The 23786-nt window shown below is 40.1% G+C and overlaps 2 protein-coding genes and 1 long non-coding RNA gene across 8 annotated transcripts in view; all 3 read right to left on the bottom strand.

Annotated features, from left to right (window-relative positions):
* The window catches only part of TRPM6 (transient receptor potential cation channel subfamily M member 6), a 98335-nt gene extending 80439 nt beyond the window's left edge, over positions 1-17896 (bottom strand). For 5 of the 6 annotated variants that reach the window (XR_010352281.1, XR_010352282.1, XM_064403211.1 and 2 more), the window contains exons 1-2: positions 15184-17896; positions 9051-9209 (exon numbers count right to left, since the gene is read on the bottom strand). Coding sequence is in view for 4 of the 6 variants with exons in the window: in XM_064403211.1 (XP_064259281.1) it covers positions 9051-9080 (30 nt within the window). In the remaining 2 variants the exon portion in view is untranslated. Of the gene's footprint in view, positions 1-9050; positions 9210-9342; positions 9911-15183 lie in introns of those variants that run through there. The other variant, XM_064403212.1, reaches the window with a different exon arrangement.
* On the bottom strand, positions 1783-4239 carry LOC135290626 (uncharacterized). Its single transcript, XR_010353382.1, has 3 exons — positions 3119-4239; positions 2145-2189; positions 1783-2034 (listed from the first exon to the last, which is right to left on the bottom strand). It is a non-coding gene; the product is annotated as an uncharacterized LOC135290626 (long non-coding RNA).
* A 148-nt stretch (positions 17897-18044) lies between the features above and the next one.
* On the bottom strand, positions 18045-23709 carry CZH9orf40 (chromosome Z C9orf40 homolog). The gene is given in 3 exon segments (XM_064403225.1): positions 18045-19366; positions 23310-23669; positions 23671-23709. Coding segments are annotated over 3 exon segments (558 nt in total). The 3' UTR covers positions 18045-19207.
* Between the last annotated feature and the right edge of the window lie 77 nt (positions 23710-23786).

The following is a 23786-nucleotide window of genomic DNA, read 5'->3' as shown; positions in this document are numbered from 1 at the left end:
CCAGTGTGGTGCTTCTGATCCAGAGTAGACCACACAACACAACAAATACCAACACACATACCAAATGACAACAAAATGGAGGCAATACTAAAACCAAAACCCTCGTTGTGAAAAAAACTCATCTTGACTCCTGGGACACAGGGAATAAAAAACTGATGGAAATCTTATCTTAGTCTGGAATATTAGACCTTTAATTAGTTTATTACTTTCTACTTTTTAAGTTTATTAACTGATCAAGTAAGCCTTTCTGCTCTCCTTTAACATGCAATGTCTTAGAAAAACACATCAAAGAGCACTGCTCCAAGAGCACACCCAGCTCAGAATGCAGGTGCTGGTGGAAGAACTCCTGGTTTGCAGAGGGAGGGGCTGAGCAGACCTGTCTATCTGTATAGCCTGTGGCACTGGGCTCAGTGGGGAAGGACTCACAAAACCTCACCTCAACACTGCTGCCAACATCCCAGGATTTTGCAAAAGAAGTAAACGCAAGAAATCTCAAACCACAATTTATATTCTTCATTGAAACAAGTCTCAAAAACATTGATAGAAATCTTTTACTGGCAGGAGATATTTGTGAATTGCTTAAAAATAGGTTTCCCCAACTGGAAATGCAAAAAGTCTCTGTGACATGACACATAATTCAGCCTTCCACCAAAAGCGGGTCACTCCAAAACCCACTGTTTCAGAAGCACAATGATTGCTGGCAGTTTGGATCTGACTGCTTTTGTAACTTTGTAAATTAAACACATAATTTAAAAATCTGCCTATAGCTGATGGCAGCCACCTCGTTAAAAGCTAACATTTGGTTTATTTTGGCACTGTATACAATATAATACTGTATATCATCTCATATAAAACCAGTTCAATGGGCAGCATAAAGATATGAATTATTGAACAAGTTAGTCATATGTAAAGATACAGAAATACATATTCTAAATATTTTAATTGACAAAACCAGTCCAAATTGCAGAATAAAATACAGAAGATGCCTAAAACTTGCAGCAAATAAAAGCAGGCACCAGTAACAGAGAAAGAAATGGCAAATTGATCCAAACTATATTTGAAAATTATTATAGATCTTTAAAAATAACAATGCCTTATTTTACTGTGTCTCTTTTGGAGACAAAATTTTCACCATTTTTTAATGTCTTGCCAACAATATTTTGGAAGTCAGTCCCAAAGAAAGTCAGGCATTTGGTGTTTTTTATTAATCAAGGCAATATAATCAGAAAATGATAAATATTCAAAGCAAGTTATGTGTCCCAAATTAAATGATCTTGTTGTAAGTAATTTTAAAGTAAAAATCCAAGAAGCCATAAGAAAATGATGTTTCAAATGTATTATTCGGAGAGTCAATACAATGTTTCAAGTCTCATTCAGATTTCCACTTTGAAAGGCAGTTCTTGTTACTTGTTAAGACTTGACCTTATCAAAAGCTAATCAACTTGCTCCTTTTAAAATTGGGTCTCATCTACCTAGCACTGAGCAAGCACAGAGGTCAAGCACCCATTGCTGTGACAAATGTGTTCCTCCATCAAAGGATTCAAAATCATGGAGCACAAAGGTCTACCTAATTTAAACCAGGAGGAGGAAGAGAAAAAACTTATCTGATAGTAAATATCAGAGCTTTCTTTTGCCTGTTTTAAGTTTTCCCAACACAGGGTTTAATGTTGACTACAGAGGTGACTCTCTAAAGGTCAGACATATCTGTAATATCTGATGTGAAAAGCAAATGCAGCTGCAAAATTCAGCTGGAAGAAACACAAAGGGCTGCAGGAAGTCACACTTTATTAACAACCTGCTCTAGAAGAAGGTGCCAGGTAGGGTGGAACTAGGTGATCTTTAGGGTCGCTGCCAACCCAAACTATTCTGTGCTTCTATGATTCCATGATGCAAACAATCCACACAGCTTGCCTCTGGAGCCATATGACTGTTCACTGTCATTTCTATCAGAATTCTTTTTGCTGCATTGCTTGTCTCACGTAGTAACAAAATCTTCTTGGGCTTGACAGCTGCATACAGCGGCTCTTGCACACGCTACAAGGCCACAGAACTGAAATTGCATTTTCCAAAGAAAGAGGAAACATATCTTGGGTGATTTCTAAAGAGGCTGAAGGTATGGCCAGCCTCACTTCTGCATTTCTCACCTGGATGTGTCTTATCTCTCTCCTCAACTCTGCCCTCCACACCACCTTCCAAAAAAAAAAAAAACCAAAACTTTCCTTTTTCATGCTGTCTCACAGTTAATATTAAATTGTTATTAATGACAGATAAGTCACGTCATCAACCCATCAAACGTTACAGACCCACAAACTTGCTGGAGGAAGAGTCACCCATGGCCTGAGAGCAGCCACTGAGGATTGCAGGGCCACTTTGTACCCCTTTGCCCCAGAGACCACCTGGGCACACCCCCAAGCTCTCCACCAGGTCTTTCTGCACCTTCAGCCTCAAGTCCAAGCCACACCAGGTTTATTCACTGGGGGTTACAACAGTGGCAAAAGTGACTCCCTAAGGCAGAAAGGAGCAACTGTGATTGCAGTTTAAGCCAGGCTGCACTGAATGACTTGGCAGCCATCAGCACTGCCCTCCTGGCACAAAGCTGGGCTGTGGCTCCAGGCTCCCAGCAGGCAGGCTATGTTCCAAGGCATGTTCTCCTGTCTGCTCCACCATGATGACAAACCCTCTCCCTCAAGTGGCAGCTCCAAATGCCCCCCAGCCTTCTGGCAGCACTCTCTGCTCACAGGGATGCCTGCATGTGTGTTGGGATGGTCTCATGAACTGTGGTGGCACAAGTGATGAGAGAAGGGCCAGAGCAGGGGCAAGAAGGGTGCTGTAAGGAGAATGGACAGGACAAGCTCACTGTGAGGGCTGAGGTTGCACAGCACTGCTACACAGCCTTTCTGAAACAGTGGCTGAGCAGCAGGCAGAGAGGTGGATGTATTTCATAAGCACTTGGCATGTACTTGTAGAAGCTCTGCTATGCCTCTTTGAGGGTTGAATTGCACCAATACAAGGTATATCAAATGCACTGGTTGATAGGATTGATAGGACTAGAACTGATCAAACCTGGGATCATCCCACCCCAGCCAGGCTGGTAAAAAATTTATTTCCACCACCTGACCTCAACAATGCAGCCTAAAGTAGCACTAGAGTCACAACAGCTGCCAACCCTTCAGATACAACTGAGTGCCAGTCACCCATGTGCAATTTCTAGCACTATGAGCTCACTAGGAAAACATTGCCATAGTGGAAACACTAATTTTCTTACATCACAGAGCTGACACCAAAGTGCAGCCATGGTGCTTACCAAGTTCCAGATCACTATACCTGAAACCACTGAAAGCTGGGAGGCATGCATTTGCCACAATTCCTCTGCAGACATTTCCATTACTGATAACACTGAAGAGGGTTGGCCTTCACTCTCATCTCTAAGACTTAATAATTACAAAAAACCAGAAGCAACAATTTTATTATCAACCAAAGGACTTGTGATTTGGAAACTGAGACGACAATATGTCATATCACCAATGGGTTTTAAAAACCCCTTTCTCTGACTAGCATTTATCAAAGTACATCATGACAGCACCCAGCTTGATTCCTGGTATAAAGAACACCAAGAAAGAAACTGCTTTTACATGCCTCATTCTGTTCCTATATATAGATAGGATAGAGGGTACTGTACACCTTAGAACAGGATGTACCAGCAACTGCACAACGACAGAGATTCAAAGGAAGGGCAATCCTACAGAAAGGATGAAGACAAGTGCTTTAATGCTACTGGCCTTTTTTGAGACTTAAACAGCTTTGGACCCTGACCAGGGTCTCTATTCTTTCAGCTGGGATGCAAAAGTATGACCACCTCAGAAACTGAGGAAAAGTGTTAGAGAGAATAACGAAAAGCAAAAGAACTGGTAATTCAAGTCATACAGAGATGATCACAAGGTTTTACCTAGAATGTATGTTACACAGTAATAATCAAGGAATGTTTACACAGCATTTGATAGAGCCTGTCTGAAAAGAACACAGAGGGAAGATCAAAACTTGCTTAAACTGTGACCACCTCAGATTCTTATTTTGTTGTGTCTCATCCAAGAAGCCTCAAACTCATTGCTGCAATTCTCAAAAAATTGGATTACCCTGTTTGAACCTAATGCCTCCAGAGAGAGCACAGAAAATCCTACAGATCAGCCTGCTGGAGGGATGCACACATGCAAGGATTTTCCCTTAACCTAGTGCTACTAAATAAAAAATAAACTTTAGATAATCTGAACCACAAAAAGGAGGGATGAAGGAGCTATTTATGTAGGAAAATAGGTATGAAGACTAATACAATAGTTCACATAATTTTTTCCTCCTGGAATAGTTTAATTTAGCTTCCACAGACTAGATTACAGCCTCACTGTCAGCCACACTAGATTACAGCCACAATTGTAGATGGGATACAGCAGTCCAGCATGGTCTGTACCATCTTATTTGTAACAGACAAATAACATGTTCATCCTAGTGCTGACAGCAACATGAAGGGACTGACCTTCCTCTCATACTGCTGCAGCTTTCCTGTGACATGCTGTCCTGCACTGCAACACCACTTTAAAGACAGCAAAATTCTGGCTTCATGGCCATTAAAACCTGTTTTCTATTATTCAGGACACCTCCCACTATGGTTATGCAGAGGCAAACAAGAACTTCTGGGGAGAATGGAAGAATGACACTCCACTGTTTCCAGTCCCATGAGGTTCTCCACCTCCAAAGCAAATCAACATGTACATAAGGTTTCACTGGCCCCAGAGGGATCTGTGCTCTTAGGTGCCAACATAAATTTTGAAAACTGAAATGGAGGCAGATGAATCATTTACCACAGCCCAGACTGGAGTACTGTCTGCACTGCATAATCATATGTATGCCCGGACAGACATGTTTATTGAAACTATATTTTCCTTTACGACCAGTAGACATTTCAAACTCACCTACCTTCTATTATTTTCAAGCTACTATATGGTATTTTGCCTTTCACTAGGGGGTCACAAAGGGGCAGAGAGGGAAAGCAGCAACAAGTAACAATTGTCTGCTCCCTATTCTCAAAATAAATAAAAAAAAATTAAAAAAGAGTCACCATAAAACTCAAAGCGAAATGTCTTTTTCTGGTAGAGTTCTGGTTGATTGTTATGCTTTCTTCCTGGTTCTAGTTACTACTAGAAGCAGAATACTTCTACACATTCACGACTAGGCGGTCCCTGTTCCCTGACCTTGTAACAGTCATGAAATCTACATTTTTTCCTTATCAAGCCACAAAACAATTAAGGAAACTGGTTCAAACACAATAACCTATTTGTTGTTTAATGTGGTTTTAATACTACTATATAAGCCTGATACTACTTTAAATAAGGTTGTTATGGTATAAGATAAATTTACTCAAAAGCTGCAAATTCATGTCACAACTTTAGAGCATGCTTCAAAGAGAAAGAAAACTATGATATTTCTTTAAACTCATTTTAGGCTCATATCAGTACCCACTGATTCTTATAAGTAACATTACAATTCCCCTGGCAAGTCCAAAAGACATAAAGCTAAAAATTGGCTACTCCAGTGTCTACTCCAGTGTTTTGGTAGCAGAATTTTGTGGTTTAACTTCAGATGTTCACAACTTGAAACACTAGCTCATGTTTTTCCTTAATTTACAAGCAGATATTGTGTATTTTGAAAAGGATGTTCATAAAGAGACATATAAAGAATATTCCATTGTATACACGTTTCTTTTATCAGCAAGTATATCTGAAAAAGATTAAGAAGATACTTTGCTAAAGCAATGTTACTACAGCACAATCTCTGTGAAATATCATCCAGGTTCATAATGTTATGTATAGTAGCAGAGTTCTCTTTTAAAACTCCAAATATCTGAATAACAAACATTCCATCTTTAAATTTAAAGAAAGGGAAAAAAAAAAAAAAAAAAAAAAAAAAAAAAAAAAAAAAACCTCCAAAACGACAAACAAACAAACACTAACATTCAGTCAGCATCATAGTAGAAAGAAGTGACAATTTACTAAAGCTGGAGGCACTTTTCTGACATGTTGCACCTAACCTCACGGCTATTCGGAATAGCACTACGGCAAAACTGCATACCCGCAGCGTGGGCAGTCTCTTTTTGCGCTAAAAGCCTCTCACGACCACTAGAATACGAACAGATCTATGCGTTTGTATGAAACCAACCCAATCCCCGTCTGCAGAAATACACGGAACTAAACAGCACCGGCCCCAGAACACCGAATCCCTGCTAAAACAGCCCCCAGAAGTCATGGGGTTTCTCTTTGCCGTCAGCTAACACTGATCTGCTCCCCCCAAGCCGCCCGGCCTTTCAGACGGAGCCTGGCGCCGCTGGCCGCGCACGGCCGCTCGGCGCGGCTGCGGCCCCGCTGGAGCCGGCTGAGCCCGGACGGGACCGCTCCCAGCCTCCGCTGCTCCGCGGGACACGGCAGGACTCGGGGGCACGGAGGGACACGGCACCGCCCGTGCTGGGGGACAGCGGGGTCGCCGCCGGCCGCGCCGCCCTCACCTGCGGGTCCGCGCGCTCGCGGTGCGGGGGCTGCCAGCCGCGTCCCCAGCAGCGCCACGCGGAGCCCAGCGGCGACAGCAGCAGCTCCCGCCACGCCGCCATGCCGCGGCCCCCCGATCCTTGTCCCGCGGCGGCAGCGCGGGGCGGGCGGGGCGCTGTCCTTTACCCCTGGCTCCTGGGCGAGCCAGATGCTATCTGCCCCCAGTCCTGGCAGGTGCTGTCTATCTATCCATCTACCCCCAGTCCTGGCGGGTGCTATCTGTCTATCTGCCCCCAGTCCTGGCGGGTGCTATCTATCTGCCCCCAGTCCTGGCAGGTGCATGCTGCCGCCGCGGCCACGCTTTCCTGTGCGGGGCGGGCATCCGCTCTGCCCTGGCTGCCGTCTGCCCAGGGAGCCTCGACGGCCGGGCCGAGGAGATCGCCCCTGACATGCTTCCCCACCTGGGCCCAGCTGCATTCTTCTTCCACTGCCAAATTCTGTTCTTCTTTCACTCTGCCAAATCGGGAGGCCGGATCACAGGCACCCCGAAACCAGCATATGATTTGTGACTCTGGTTTGCCTCCATCTCAGCCCCCCTCCTAATGCCTCAGACATTTTTCAAGGGGCTGTAAAAGTAAATTCATGGTATAAGTTATGATAAAAGTAGCAAGAAGGTCCAAGAGGAAAGCAGCAATTGTCTTGAATTATGAAAGACGAAGACTTGAACCACAGGTAATCCAAGCCATTATTGAAGGCAATAATGTGAAAAAGGAACAGTAGCAGTATTACAGCTCATGACAGTGAACACAAGCAATGAACAAGAAAACAGTCTGTGACCAGTGTATTAATTAAAATCTTCATAATGTGATAAAATTTGGATACATTTTTGAACACTTAGGTTCTTGATCTTCCTAGTCATCTTCACATACCTTCTCTATCACTTTTTCCACACTGACAAAATTTAAAGAAGGAACTTCAACAGCCCCTCAGCAGTTACCACTCTCCCCTGCAGGACTGGAGCCTTTGAATGTCCCAAGGACCACAGCCATCAAATCAAAGTCCCTGCAATAATTATAGCTGGTTGTACATACTGTAAACTAATAAAACAGGCATATAGCATTCTTCTTTATCCTGAATTAGTTTCCAGTCTTTGTTTTTTTCTACTTGTTTCTCAAACCTTACTTTTCAGTCAATCTCCATTTCCTCTTATCTCAAACTTACCCTCTTCCTATAATAAATCCCAGTCTCCAGTTCTTTGGTTTCTCAACTGTGCTCTCTCATCTGCTTCTTGACTACCGTTTCTTTCATTTTGTTGCTTTCTGGCCACTGCATTGACTTTGAGCTCAAATGTCTATCTGATTCTGGATGTTATCTGTATTTCCTATCCACTTGCACTTCCTAAACCTTTCTTCTGTTTTCTGGTCTCAGTTTCTAATTTTCCTGCTCAGCCAATTCTTATCTTTCTCTGTTGTGCTCAGCTCTCATTCCCCCTCCTCCCTACAGGAGAAGCTTGCCTTCAATCCATGGTGTTCCATTTTAGGAGCCTGAGCAGAGCCTCTGTGAGCACTAGGGAGAAGATAGGCCATACACACAGGCTCAGCAGCACCCCAAAACACTGCTTGGTCTGCTTGGTCATTGGGCATGCCTCAGCAGCTTTTGAAATACTGACTTGGCAGTCGTTTCATATAAACTATTTCAAAGACAGAGACAATAACAAAACTGTTTCCAGCCCCCTGCCAACATGGTTTTCTGCTTCTTGTATTTCTTCTATTTTGACTTTACACTTTTGTATTGCATTTCCCACACAGTAGGCCTTAAGAAAGTATCACAGCTTCTAATAACAGGACGGACTTCTAGAAATTTTAGCAGGTGTTGAACATCATGTTAATTCTTTACCTAGCTACACCTTTATTTTAAGGTACCACGCTACTATCAATTAAATTTTCTCAATCAAGTCATCATGAGTTCAGCATAGAAACATTTGGCTCAATTTGCTAGTATCATCAATGTTTATGAATGAAAAAAATAAATCTTTTAATAGGAGGTATCAATAACTGTTGCTGTGCCCACTCTTCATATGAATCTGAACTTCATAAGAAACTTGAAATGCAAGTATCCCAGCACATGCAGGTGCATTGGATTAATGCATCACAACTACATGTACATATTCCACTGACTACAGGCGTTTTCTTAATTCCAAGTTTCTGTCATTTTTTCTAACTTGTGAAGACTCTTTCAGACATAAGAAATTCTCAGTCTTCCCTGAAATCAGGTCTTGCCATTTCTTACCTGTACAAAGACCTAAAAATCTGAGAAAAGCCATATAAGTCAATTTATGCTGCAAACTCCCACACCCAATTCCTCAGAACTTCACTGATATGAGAACACATGTGGTATGCTTTATAACAGCCACTTGAGTAGTCCGAAGTCCACATCACTCTCATGTACTCTCCTGCTTTCTCTAGAAACCAGAACTGCTGAGATGTTTCCTCCTTATCAATCTTATTTCTACAGACTTACCTTAAGACCAGTGCTATCTTGCTTGTTCATCTTTTAAGCTTCTTTTTCTCTTAGTTCTTTATTTGTAGTGTCTAAACTGTCACCTCAACAGCAGTGCAAACAGTTCAGTTCTTGGATGCTCATTAGGAACAGTGCATCACATCTCTTGCTTTTCATGTCCTAAGTAAGGTAAATATACACTTGTCAAAATATTACTTCATTAATTCATTAATCACCTTGCATAGTTGACAAAGTCCAAGGGTACCAAAAAGCAGTCTCAAAGGAGGATAATATGCTTCATACAAACACTTACCAAAGAGGAATGGGTTTGTTTCTGTTGTTTCCATGGGTGGCCTGCAAAGGCATAAACATCCAGACACCCTCTCTGTTCTCTAAGATCTGTTATATCATACCTCATATCCAGCAAAGTACACTGAAATGTTTTTGGTGTTTTTTCCATCCATTATGTTTAATCAGGCAGAATCAACAAGATATTCATACAGGGTTCAGAGTGAAAAAGCCCAAACTAATTTATATCTCATGCACTAATTTGTTTTAGAGGGAACTCCCAGTTTCATTGTTTCATCATGTCCAAGCACACTGAAGATACCGAGTTTCATAAGACTATATACACACCTTTACCTTTGCCCTAGTGCCCTAGCAGACCTTCGAGAACTGATGATACAGCAAAGAGAGGAGCAAGAAATAAAACTGATTTCTCCCCATTCATATCATCATCAACAAATCAGCCTCCCTTCAGGTTTATCTTTGTCTAACAAAACTAAAGTAGCGTAAGTCAATCCAAGAACAAAGGCTGGCAGGAGATATATTGAACATACTCATCAGATGATGACTGTTTCAGCCTCTGCTTTAGCATGCTGTGAAAAGACATTGTGGCAGAATGTTGTTCCTTATAACACAAAATATAATTTTTTTTTACGATGCAGATTTTGAACTACAACAGAACAGAATTTTCTTCTTTGGTCTTCACCTTCAACATACAGTGTGTGAAGGCAACCTCCTGGGAGTGAGCTTAAGTCATGCTTTATTGCTTATTTCACAGTATCCATACATACAATGATTGTTCCGGGTCTGATCATAGTAAATCTTTCCTCCTGCTGCCCAGTGCACACTGATATTAGAAACTGATCTGCCAGCAAAGGAGAACATTACTTCCCTCATCACGAATAGATTTTTTTTCATTATTAAAAGAAGATAGAACCCAGACAGGCATATAAATGTCAGACATTTACTTGTTCACATGATAAATATGCTTCAACAGGAGACAAGAAAGAAGAGAATTTTGAATATTGAATTACACACAGATAGGATGTTTTCTCTTTTAGGCATGCACCCATGCAACAAGTAGTTATTGATATCTGAGTATGGCTCTAAATCCCTGAACATAGGACATTGTATCCCTAACATTGTATTAATGAAGAATTATTTGAAGTCAGTTGGACAGTCTGCAGAACTTATTCTGTGAGAGAAACTGTTTTTATAACTTTAGAATTTCTAGTTGCCAGTAATGTAAAGGGGTAAGTTTTGTCAACATGATGGTCACAGTCACGAAAACCAATCATCATTCTCCTGGAATGCATTCTGAAATACCCTTGGTGTAGACCCAAAGAAGAAAATGCAATAGAATGGTTTAATCCTGTTACAATCACAAATAGTTTCTGTGCTTGCAGTGATGGTCCCATGGATACCAGTATACTGCTTCCTACAGCAGGACATCACAGTCCAGAATGGAGAAACAATATTTCATATGGTGTGTCTTGTCTCTGTTACTAAATTTTCTTAACAGAAAATTAGTAGGAAAATTTGTGGAGGCATTCTAAGAGGACTTAGTGTAGAAGTGTGTTTGGCAGCTTTAAGGTGTAGTAACCTCCATCTCATGTGGATAAATGCTTTACAGTTATAGAGAAGCACATTGTACTTTCGCAGGACAACAATTATAGATCCATAGAGTCATTTAGATTAAAAAAGACCTCTAAGATCAACCAACCATTACCCTAGCACTGCAAAGTTCACCACTAAACAATAACACTGTGCCATCTTTTAAAAACCTCCAGGGATGGTGACTCTATCACTTCTCTGAGCTGCCTATCCTAATGCTTGGCAGCCCCTCAAGGGAAGAATGTTACCCTAATATGCAATCTAAGCCTCCCTGGCACAACTTGAGGCTATTTCCTCTGGTCTTCTCTTGTTACTTGTGACAGAATCTCAACTGCCTCACTACAACCTCCTTTCAGGTAGTGAAGACAAACACAAGGAAGATCCAGAACAAAAGTATAGCATTGTGGTCTTTACCTCAACATTCAATGACTCCTCAGATGGAATGTGTAGCTAAACAGAATCACCTTTAAAATTTTCCAAGTCTCTGGGGAGCCTTTATTGATCAATAACACAATTCCTACTTCTAAGAATAAGCAGTTTTGTACAATAGTCCTCAGGAAATATTGCCTTTCTTCTGTTAGCTCTCTCACTTCTTGTATCCCTCAGAGTGGTCAACAGATTTTTCAAAAGTATCACCTTTCAGTGTACTCCTAGAAGGTATGATTTCTGTCTGACTTAGCTTTCTGGACTGTGTAAAATGACAGGCATATGGATTCTTCAATGACATTTTCTCCAGAGAGCTCCCCCAGAGCTCTCAAATTCTCATTTTAAAACAATTTTCAAAATCTGTATTTTGCTTTCCAACCAGTTTTTTCATACTGGAACATACACAAGCCGGGGTTGGTAGTGTGCTGATACTCCTCAACACCTTATTGGTGACATGGACACAGGGAGCAAGAGCACCTCAGCACATTTGCCAATGACATCAAGTTGAGTTGTGCAGTCAATGTTGGAGGGAAGGGATGACATCCAGAGGGACGCTGACAGGCTTGAGAGGTGAGCCAGTGCAAACCTCATAAATTCAACAAACCTAAGTGCAAGGTCCTACACCTGGCTCAGGGCAATCCCAGACACACCCACAGGTTGGGCAGAGATGTAATTGAGAGCAGCCCCATGGACAAAGATTTGGGGGTGATAGTTGATGAAAAACTCAACATGGGCCAGCAGTGTGCACTTGCAAGCCAGAAAACCAAATGCATTCCAGGATACATCCAAAGGAGTCTAGCCAGCAGATTAAAGGAGGTGATTCTGCCCCTCCGCTCTGCTCTTGTGTGACCCACCTGAAGTCACTCACCCTGTGTACAGTTCTGGTGTCCCCAACATAAGAAGGACATGGAACTGTTGAAGCAAGACCAGAGGGCCATGAGGTTGGTAAAAGGACTGGAACATGACCACTACAAAGACAGGCTGAGAAAGTTGGGACTGTGCAGACTGCACAAGAGACCTCATAGCAACCTTCCAGTATCTGAAAGGGACCTGCAGGGAAGCTGGAGTGTCCCAACCCTGGTAGTGTTCTATGCCAGGTTGGATAAGGCCTTGAGCAACCTGGTGTAGTGAGACGTGTCCCTTTCCATGGCAGCAGGGATTGGAGCTAGATTTTAAATTTATATTTAAAATTTTATATCAAATTTAAAAATTAAATAATATTTATTTTTAAAATCAAATATTAATTCATATTCAAGGATGTTCTACAGGAAATGCTTTGAGCTTTACAGGAGACAAACAAAAATCTTTGTGCTTAAGACTGAAAAAAGAGGCTTATCCACATGACCAATCTCTTTAATTTGAACTAACTGAAAATTATTTACCTAAAAATCAGCTATTCACAAAAAAAAGAAAAAAAATTAAAAATACCTACAAATCAAATACCTGAAAATCAAGGGTTAAACAGTGATGAATGTATATGGAGCAGCATGCTTCACTAAGGAAGAAGGAAGTCTGTCCTTTAGTGGCCTATTGCTGGAGGCAAGAGGGAAACCTGAATTTACTAGGGTATCCATGAAGTACACTGAGCACACCCATTCTCAGAGTGGAACACAAGACTTAAAGCAATGCCAGATTATACAGTGCAGGAAGATGGGCAGTTTCATGGTGAATACTGTCTGTTGTCTGTGCCAGCCTTCCAAGGGCCAAAGACACATCCATGTTCATGTGACATGTGTGTTTAATAACCGCTTGCTGCTCTGCAGGCAAGGAACAAACACTTGACTGTTGGCTTTCACAGGCTACCCTAGTAATTGTGGGGCCTGGGCAAAGGTTCCCCATCATGTACAGCCTGATGGCCAAGCCATGGCAGAAAAGGCAGGGAACCATTTGGATTCACCTGTCCTGCAGGGCATGGCTTTGAGTACCCCGTGTTGAAAGCAGCAGGCAGTTATCAGCAGATGCTGGTGTCAGCTAGGCAGAGCACTGTTATGACAGCTATTCTTTAAATAGTGTTTTGAGTAGCTATCCCATACTAAATAATAGAAATATACCATAATATGAACAGTCAAACTCATTAACTTGGCTGTTTGTTGTTGCTGCTCTAATTTCACCTTTAGGTACCCAGATTTCTAAAAGGAAAGCAGAATAAATTTAAGCTTACTTCTATTCAAGAAATTAAGTTTACTCTTTCCTTGCAGCAATCACCCATTTCTAAAACAACATTCTTCTCTTATAACCCAGTGTCTTAGTCCTTACATAATTTTTATACCAATCTGTTTGCTAATTGCTATAGTGTCTTTTTAAATTGTAGTTTTTATTACCAGAGGAATCAGCATAGGTGATATTTTAAGTCGTATTCTCTTAAATTCCTTCCTCATATGAAAACATCTTAAGTATTTTTCTTTTCTGAGGAAAAACTGACTAGCCTAGGAGATGAAATCAGTTTAGTTCCATCACATCAAATTAGTGACTGATTTTTACCTACTGTATTTCACAATCTTACTTCAGAATTATTTTTATGAGTTAAATTTCTACAGTTAAAAGCTGTCTTCGGTGTCTTTGCATTTGCACCTTACACATTTAGAAATACAGAGGTTTGTCTGAAGTAGATTTTCCTCTTTTCAATCACAGTTTTGTTTCTCCAATTTCATAAAGGTAAAAGAAGAAAAACTATTAGAGCATACACAGATGCAACCTTTTGTGATTATTTGATTTTTTTAAAATTTTGGTTTCCAACTGATGATCATGAAACCGAAGGATTTTGGTAGCTTACTTTATGCCAAAGCAGTTTTTACATAATAATTATGTAATCAGAAACAAAATAAGGTGGCTGTTTTTGTGGGGTTTTTTTCATTCCAGGAATTAAAAGAAACTAAAAGCAATGTCCATACTCTACAAGTAGAAGCACCAAAAGACAATATCCCACATGTAGTATCAGGCTTCAGAGAGAGGTATTTGACACTTTGAGTAGATCCAATACAATTTATTATTGTGTTTCAATTTAGGTAGAAGAGCATCTGTATACTACTCAAATGAAGGATGTTACAAAATTCACCTGTGCAAGACAACAATGAATGGCTCATTTCCATTTATAGCTCTGCATGAAAGGATTTTCTCTAGCTTAAACTTCACCGCAGATAGGACAATGCTATTTTTGTTTAATTTTCTCAATCTCATACTTGATAAATCACTTAATTAATCATATTCCAATCCAAATATGAACTGCAAGCATTCACATAAAGAAACTGGAAAGAAAATGTAATGCTTAGCTAGTCCATATCCCTTTTAAAAGTTCATTAAATGAGTAAAATAAGACAAAAAAAAAGCAGGAAAACAATAATCCACCATAATATTTTTGAAAACAAAGTAATCATAGAAACAAAAATTTAGTTTGCCTCTATCCTGTTTTCACATTTCTTTCCCTAGGAATGGTAACATATCACGAATAAAAAAACTACTTTTTCCTTCAGTAGGAGAAAAAGTTATTATCTCTATGGCTTTAAGAGAAGAAAGAAGAATATTTTTTAAGTCCTTAGAAGTGACTAAGAAGTCATGAATACAAGAATACTTCACCAAGAACATTAAAAACTTAAATTACTACTGACTACAACTATTATTTTCAAATGCAACAGTAATTAAAATTTACTGTTAAAATATACTATACATCACCATCAAATTCTCTAATACAAAAAGTATGAAGCAGGAATTTTAATCAGGAAATAGGAAAATAAGTATCTCTTCTCTAATTTTCTTCATACTCTGCAAATAATTACCTATATACAAACATTTAAATACTTTGTGAGTTAATTTCTTTTGAATTAGCACTTACCTTTCTCTTCCTCATATTAGACACTTCAAGTAGCCTTCAGACACCAACTGAGGTTTTCATCCAACACACAATCTGATAAAGCTTGATCCCCAGTAAAAGGAAACAGCAATACAAGGCAGTGACAACAAAATCCCATGTATTAAATTGATAATTGGGTTTGGTTGGCTGCTTTTTGGTTTTTTGGCAGATGAGGAAATTTGGAGAGAATTAAGAGATGAATCAAAACTGCTTGACACAACGTTTTTACTCTAGTTATGCTGAAAATTTCGTGTCACCTTATGATCAGGGACTTGTGAGTTGATCTGCCCTTATTTATGTATCAAGTAAGGAAATGATTAGCATTCATGATGTCACTGCTTGAATTTTCAGTAGCAGTCTGGAATAGAAGCATACCAAAACATTTTCCAGATTCGTGATAACTTGCTGTGAAGGTGTATTGCCACCTAGAGGGTCAAAGTTATAACTGTAGGCATGGAAATATTTAAGCCAGCCCAGGCATATTAGTTATTATGAAATGCTCCTTTGAGCACAAGTTTTGCTGTGGAAAACAGTGAGTCTGTGCAGTTTAACCCCTCTTCCCACAGTCAAGGTCAGAGGCTTTCACAAAAGAATACATTAATTTCCCTGAAGGAATCCACTGTTCTGGTTAGAACATGCTGGCAGATGCTGGATACTAATTATCTTTAGTTTCACCTGGTAACATATACATTTGCACACTTTTATGAAGGATCTTTTATATTTTCCAAGTTCCTGTATACAAGCATGCTTTTTTAACACCCACTAAGTTCCTGGCCAACAGGAAAATAATCAACCAGCAACTGTCAAAACAGTGAGAAACCTATTACATTTAGTTGATACCATATTCAAATTACTGCAAGGTTGCTGTGCTGAAGATACAGCTAATGCTGAAAACATTCTTGTCATTGGTCTGCTGGCCAACTATACCTGCACTCACAGGCTGAGTTACTCCATGATCACCCACCTTCCATCCCCCGCTTTTCCCTTTCTACCACAGTCTACTTACCCAAAACACATTCACTTATGCAGCCTGTTTTCCACAGTAGTTCTTCACTTTCCTGATCTGGACTTGAGCTTTAATCTCCTTCCAGAGGCTTTTCTATCTTAGGAACCATAAACATAATGCAGGCCTTCAATAAACACAAATAAGACAATATAAAACAGGCCTTTAGTTTAGAATAATGCAAAATATTTATTAAACGTTGGTCATGCTACTTTGCTGTTTAAATCTGCTTTGAAACCTATTTAACTCCCATATCTGACTTACCTTTCCCTGTACCTTTACTATGCAACTTGCTGATACAGCCCCCGGTCAAGCCGGGTGGTGTCTAAATGTGGTTACCCCTAACAAGTTCTTAAGGTTGTGACACTGGCTTTTCCTTTTAGAAATATTTTAGAGAATACAAACTCCCAGTTAACTATAGAAAATACAATTCATTTTTTAATTCTAAAATTTAAAACCATATCAAATTAAAACTGTCAGTCAGTATGCAGCTACTGACTGACATTGTCTTGACATGTGATAGCATTTATCTTAAAAGACCATTTTCTTTTCACTGGGTGTTAATGTGTATGCGAATTAAAACTTCTTATGCTTACATATCATTTATAAGCAGCTTTTAAATGAAAGATCTCTACAAAAATGGAGTCAGAAGTCAAGACCAGCAACTTGGTAGTTCAGTGTCACATGGCATCTGGAGACACCAGACACTGAGAAATGCAATTTCTTATCATACCTGTTGTCTAATGTGAAATTTATGTAACCTGTCATCACTCCCCGTTACTGCTCCAGCCTTTTGTATAACCCCGACTCTCAAGAGTAATTTTAAATAGTTTTCCAAGGCTTTTAAACTTACCTCTATTTACAAAGAGATGAACGGAAAAAATGAATCAGCTCAGGAAACACTCTAAAAGTAGCCATAACATTCCAGCCCATAACAAAGTCCACAACTGGAACGAACCATGAGGAAAGTGCTTGCCTGCAGCACAATTGCAAATGAAGTAAACATATGGCTTACAGCACGCTGCAAGCTTAATTTGTTGTAAAGGACTTATTTATCTGGTTATGGGATAGCTCAAACATGTATTTGAAACACCATAATAAAACATCTTCTGTTCTGTGAAAGGAGTGGAATGACAGATTTTAATAATAAAACGCAGGCTACTGCTAGGATGCATCTACTGCCAGTGAAGTATCCAGCAGACTGTAAATGAGCAGAGTGTGTTGCAAAGATCCTAGCTAATAATGCAAAAAGCTGCATCCTGAGAACACTGGATGGTCTGAAATATAAAACTCACAAATACAGGAATGCACGTATTACATAGCGTCAAAACCCTCCTAGATCATATAACCAATTCAAACATCTCAATAATTAATAGATCTATTTTTTTCACTAATTTATTTTGGTTATAGTAAACATGAAATAGCAGGTTTATAGCCTTCTTGCCAGAAAAGGAGTTTCTTTTTTAAAAAATTCAAAGTACCTCCTAAGACAAGTTGGTGTATTTGGACTTAAAACAAAAATGTTAAAACTCACTGAGAAAAACACATATTGTCCAAATGTGAATCCAGTTAATCTGACAGAGGGTAGAAGGATATCCAGTGAGGTACTGTGAACTGCCTAAAACCCTAAGCCACCTCCTTTCTTCAGAAGGTATTCAGAGATCTTAACAAGCTAAATGAATAAGCAACAAATACACATACCTATGCAGCACAAATTCCAGAAAAACTTTCCAAGTGTTTACAAAGGAAGCTGACAAGCTCATTACTTCAAGCAAAAAGATCTAGTAAAACAACAAATATACAGAAGCAGCAATCTTATGAAATAAAGAACTTCACATAGTAATAGTGCCATACATACACACGGGCAAAATTTTATTGTTCTTTAACAAACACATTATTAGAAAAAAATAAAATTCAAAAGATGCCTTTTTCCATAGTGATTACAGAAAAAATATGTTTTCTATCCTTAAAGACAAATTATATTCCAAAGTGTAAGTCCTTCCACACAACTTCAGTCTATTATTAAAGACATCTTTCTAACTGTACTTCAATTTCTAAATAAATGGCAAATCACAAACATTAAGTTCATATTTCACAGCCAAAAAACATTATTTGAATGAACTTCTGCAAAAACTTTCTGCAAGATTCACAGTCTCTGCAAAAACTACACCTCATTCAGTATAGTTTGAAAGAGTGTGTGTGGTCATTTTATATTGCACTAACTGGACATATCTGCCCAAACCTGTCATTCAGATCCCTATCAACTGGTTCAGAGCAACATCACAAAGACTAAGAATAGCAGTAACTTTAGAATGAACCAAAAACATAAAAAAACTGGGTGCCCACTGCTGTCTGTAATGTGAAAAAGAGAAGGTGAAAAACTTTTTCACATTGAAAATGTGAAACCTTTCACAACAGCAGCAGCTTTCAGCAGAAGGTAGCCCCTTTTCCTTCCCCTTCTCTGCCACACTTGATTTTTGGTTTGCATAGAAAAGGGAATGTTTTGTCCGATTTTGATGGACTCTTTTATTTTTTGGTTTAGCTATTATACAGAAAAAAAAAACCCAACACATTAGAAATCACTAGTTTGTGTGCTTTATGAATAATTCACATTAAATATTTCAGGTACCACACATTTTTTTGTTCAGGACAGACAAAATAATTTTGCATTTCCTTTCGACATGTAATAGATCCCCATTTCCTTTAACTGCATCCCGAAGTTCTAATTTTCTAAATTCTTCTTTCAGTCTGCCTCCATGTCTTCAAGTATTCTTGTTAGACACTGTTGGCTCCTCCTTACTGCACACCTTCAAACAGCTTCCTGTTAAGTACCCAATATCGTTCATCCCATCCACTAAGGCAACTCAGATTTGCTTTTAAAGACTGCCACAACAGTTTTTCCAAGACCGCATAAGCATGCTTATTATTCATCCAAGGAACAAAATCCGAATCTCAATGGAAACAAGTTCCCTGGGAACAGATGCACAGCTATGAAACAACTGATCAGGTTTCCATTTCGGTCTCTGCGGTATCAGTCCTTGCAGCAGTTTTAGCACCCGATGGAGTCTCTTCATCTAGGTTCTGAATATCAGACAAATCAATAGCCGGCAGTGGTGCTCTCCAGTACAGGAATGAGTTATATTGACAGAATTCTTCTTCTTGCTTTGAAAAGAGACAAAAATTAATAAAACATTAATGTGTATACCAGCAGCAGAAAATAATAAACTTTTTACTTAATAAACTGAAATTAAGAAGAGTTACGCAGCTATTACATATTGACAAGTATTTTATAATGATCTTAACTAGATCATTATTTACTTCTGTCTTTTTTAGTATTCTTGTAAATAATTGTGCAACAGCTTCCATAATTCCATAAATTTCCTCAGCTTAGGACTTTTGCACAGAAAAAAAGATGTAAAACTTGTGCAATTACTGGACTTTGCATACAAAAACAGCTCACAGCTTTTTCTTCTCATAATAGTATACAATTTTCAAGCACATTTAGAAACTGGGATTCAAAAGAATGTATTTAGCTACTTAGCAGCAACTCAGAGGAATGATACATGCAAGACAAATGAAGCATTTTATACTATTTAAACAACATTCTATTTCTTCTTTTTTGTATCCAAATTTTGTATTCAAGAGAGGAAAGCTTAAGAACCACAGAATATTCTAAGCTGGAAGGGACCCTCAAGGATTAGCCAGTGCAGCTTTTAAATGAATGGCCCATATGGGGAGCAAACCCATAACCTTAGCATTATGAGCACAATGCTCCAACCTATCCAACTAGACAGTATCTCAAAAAACCTTGGAGAAACAAACACATCCTCATCTACTAATTTAATATGGCAGCACAATTTTAGTTTTTATTTAAAATGTCTATGAGAAAGTGCACTGCCTGTTTATGAACATGTTACAATTATCAACAATGGCCAAGCTGTACAGGTTTCTAGGGACATGCTACATCTCGGAAGAGGAATTAATTAAGTCATTCCTTAGGTCGTGAGCATGTATTTTCTTCTAATACATAAAAACAGTGTATGTTGACACAAACCTAAAATAATGCATTTCCATATTATACTGGATTTGCATTTTTCCTAACATACAATTAGAATTTTTTAATATTTTACTTCACTGTCTCAGCTGTAACAGATGCTGAACAGAAGTATTTTTAACAAATAAACTGGTGTAATTGTTTTGGTATTCCTGAGATACCAAAGTGCAGCCTGTGAGGGGTCAAAGCACCACCACAACCCACCCTGTGACTAAGTCACCTTCAATGGGTCTCTACAGTGTGGCTCTTGAAAATATTAATTACTTGTTCATTAGTTTTGCAACAGAATAAAAAAAGAACAGTAGTGAGTATCATCCCTACACCTTCTCATATACTGAAAAATCATGCTTTCCCCACTCCTCACAAAAGAGAGCACATAAAATCACCATACTTCTGATTTAAAGAATGCATTTTTCTATTTGTTACAGACCTCTCCTGAACTACAATCTGCTGTACTAAGCAACATCTTCCTGCTACAAAACCCCAGCATGATTTATAACCTATAATAATTAAGAGAGGATGAAAGGTGTACACATTTCATAGCAGTAAGATGGCTCCTTGCCTGTAGAATACTACTAATGTAAGTTTCCTCACTGGGGAAGTAAAATATTGAAGAACAGAAGTTCCCATTAATTGAGACCAAAACCAATTAAATGACACCATGACACAGGAACAAAAGGATTGATTATACTGAAACTGGAAGAAAGCCAAACTGAAAGTAGTTGCCCATTCTTGTAAACTGTAAGTTTTGTACTGCACAGCATTAACAACAATGGACAAGTGTGGAAAGGATGACTTTCCCATCTGTATTACAACATAGGCAGCATCACTCACACAGAACTGTGCAGGGCAGGTGGCTAACAAATTCTTTGAAAAAATCTCAGGTGGTGAGTTTCAGAAACTGTCAGCTACTTTTACAAATTCTCCCCTGCATTATTTGAACTCCCCTGGCATTTTAGTAAGATTTTTTTTAAAAAAACTGAGAGCTAAATACTTAAAATCAGAACCCTGATGCTTTGTATGCATAAAGTGAATGACAGCACCCTTGTTTCAAAATTATTAGTATAAGAGCTCATAAACACATACTCAATTTTGGACTAAAACTGCATGCATAATTACTCTCAAAAGCTTTCAGGTTTACAGATCAGCAATACTGCAGTGTGAAAATGAAAAAAAAAAAAGACAAGACAGGCACAAACAACTGTAACTAGAAGGCAAAATAAAACACCAAATATTCACTGTCAACTAAGTAAGTTTCCACATAGGTTTTGAGTAGAAATTCTATCAAGGTAGGCAACAAGGTAGGCAAGCTCAGAGAAACAAAAGCTTAGTTTCTATAGACTAAGTTGCATAATATTTAAGTAGTTTTCCAACTCTAGCTGCAAAAGGGTACTTGGACTAAAACAAACTTTCTTCTCTGGCCAACTGCAATACGATGCTTTAAACTTTAACAAAAACACTGTGAAATTAACACTATCCTGATCATACTTATTAATGCAATGAAATACACAAGCCAAAAACAGCTTGTGTAAAGTTGTAAAGAATACGGCTAAAGAATGTAAAGAATACCAAGCTAGAAACTGTATTTTCAGAAAGGTATAAAAATCATCATCATCAGAAATATCATTATAAATTATTTAAAATATACAGATGGGACACACAAAACCAGAAGAAATATCTCTAGCCTGCAGCGTTAATCAATCTTTATTTTAAAACTAAAACATTTCTTATACAATCTGTGCTGAGAGAAACAACCTGTTAAAAATACACACCTAGAAAAATACTTTATATAGAGATCTAATCTTTACTGTGTGGAAATTCAAGCGGTTTGTGGCCTTCCAATCACTGCTAAAGCTTACAAAATTATGCCAAGTAAACCAAGAGCAAGTATAACTTGTGATAGGAGTCAAACTGTTCTGTAGAGGTTTGTTCAATTTGTTTAATTACTACACTTATGAATATATGTGTTCCATCTTCAAAAATAAAAGAAATGCTTGTATTTAAAATGGCTGCATAATATGCATACAACATAGAACTTTTTCTGAATTTCTTCCTGCCTGAATTTTACCATCCATCATCAATAAAACCCACTAACAATCAATCAACCAAGAAAGCAGAAAAAGGCAGAGCATGAAAAATAAAAGCCAGTTTTCTTTACAGATCATATGTGGGTGTTATACTGTGAGAGGCCTCAAATTGTTGAAATTAAGAGTCTACAACAGTCTATCAAAGCCCATCTAACCTGATCAGACTTTCTGCCACTTCCATATCACTGAGTCTAACTGTTTGGTCTTTCAAGATCCAGGTGGGAGGAAAAGTTAGTTTAACATGTACTAAACTCCTATGTTTGAAATGTGTGAAATTTGATCACAGTCTGCTTTGATTGTGGGCGGTTTTTTGGGTTTTTTTTAATTACAACTTTCTTCGTATGTACCAAATTTTGTTTTCTGAACTATTGTGTAAAATGCAGTCAAGGCCAAGGAGAAAAACAAGTATATTGTCCAAAGTTAACCAGAAAAGTCGTTTCAATATACTCTGATCATTATGACACTGACGCCCTTCCTTAGACCACCGCCTCCACTGAATATCTTGGTTAAAACAGAGCTCTGGCATTGCTATTAAATGTCAAACCACGAAGTTTAGGAAGCTGACGCTGTAGTGAGCCTAACCCTCACCCTCACACAACAGAGAGACACCAGAATAACCTCTGCAAGCTTCCACCGCACTGCTGGACGGGCATGAAGCTGAGCATAACCTCAGGTAAGGTGGACAGGCTGTTTCATGGCACGGAGCGGGGAAGGAACCGGTAAAGCTGGATGATACTTCTCCTGCCCCCTCAAGGAAGACAAAAGTAAAAGGAGCTTTAAGATGCCCGCGGGCAGGAGGCGCAGACGGGGCCGGGCGGCTCTGGGCGCTGCGCCGTGCCCGCGAAAGCCCGCCAGCACCCCCGGCGGACACCCACGTCCGGCACACACGCTTCATCCGCCACCGGCACCGCCCCCCACTTCCCTCCCCGCGGACGAGCGACGCGGGCCCGTCCCGCACAGCTACCTCGGCGGCGGCGGCCCGCTCTTTTCCCCGGCGGCCCGCGCGTCCCTCCGCCGCCGGCGCGTCCTGCGGCGCCACGGTTCCGCCGCGCCGCCGCCGCCCGCCGCCCGCGTCCCCAGGCTGCGCACGGGGGCCGCCGGGCCCGAGCCGCTTTCCCGGCGGCACCTCCGCCTCCTCCAGCGGGCGCTTGAGCGCGGCCGGGCCCGCGCAGCCCGGCTCGGCCCGGGGCCGCCGCTCGCCCGCGCGGGGCAGCGCCGGCTCGCGCAGCAGCCGCTTCACGGGCACGTGGCACATCAGCGGCTCCGCGCGCCGCTTGGCCATGAGGGGCCGCGCGCCGCCGGCTCCGCGCGGCTCGTGTCCCCCCGCCAGCGCATGCGCGGCGGGCGCGGGCTGCAGCGCGCATGGGCGCCACGCTCGGCGGCGGCGCCGGGGCTACCCGCCGCACTGCCTGACGGGACGAGCGGGCGGGGAGCGCCCCAG

This window comes from Passer domesticus, chromosome Z, assembly GCF_036417665.1.
Source record: "Passer domesticus isolate bPasDom1 chromosome Z, bPasDom1.hap1, whole genome shotgun sequence".
Classification (NCBI taxonomy): domain Eukaryota; kingdom Metazoa; phylum Chordata; class Aves; order Passeriformes; family Passeridae; genus Passer; species Passer domesticus.
Note: the sequence above shows the minus strand (reverse complement) of the source record. Positions and strands in the feature narration are given on the sequence as shown.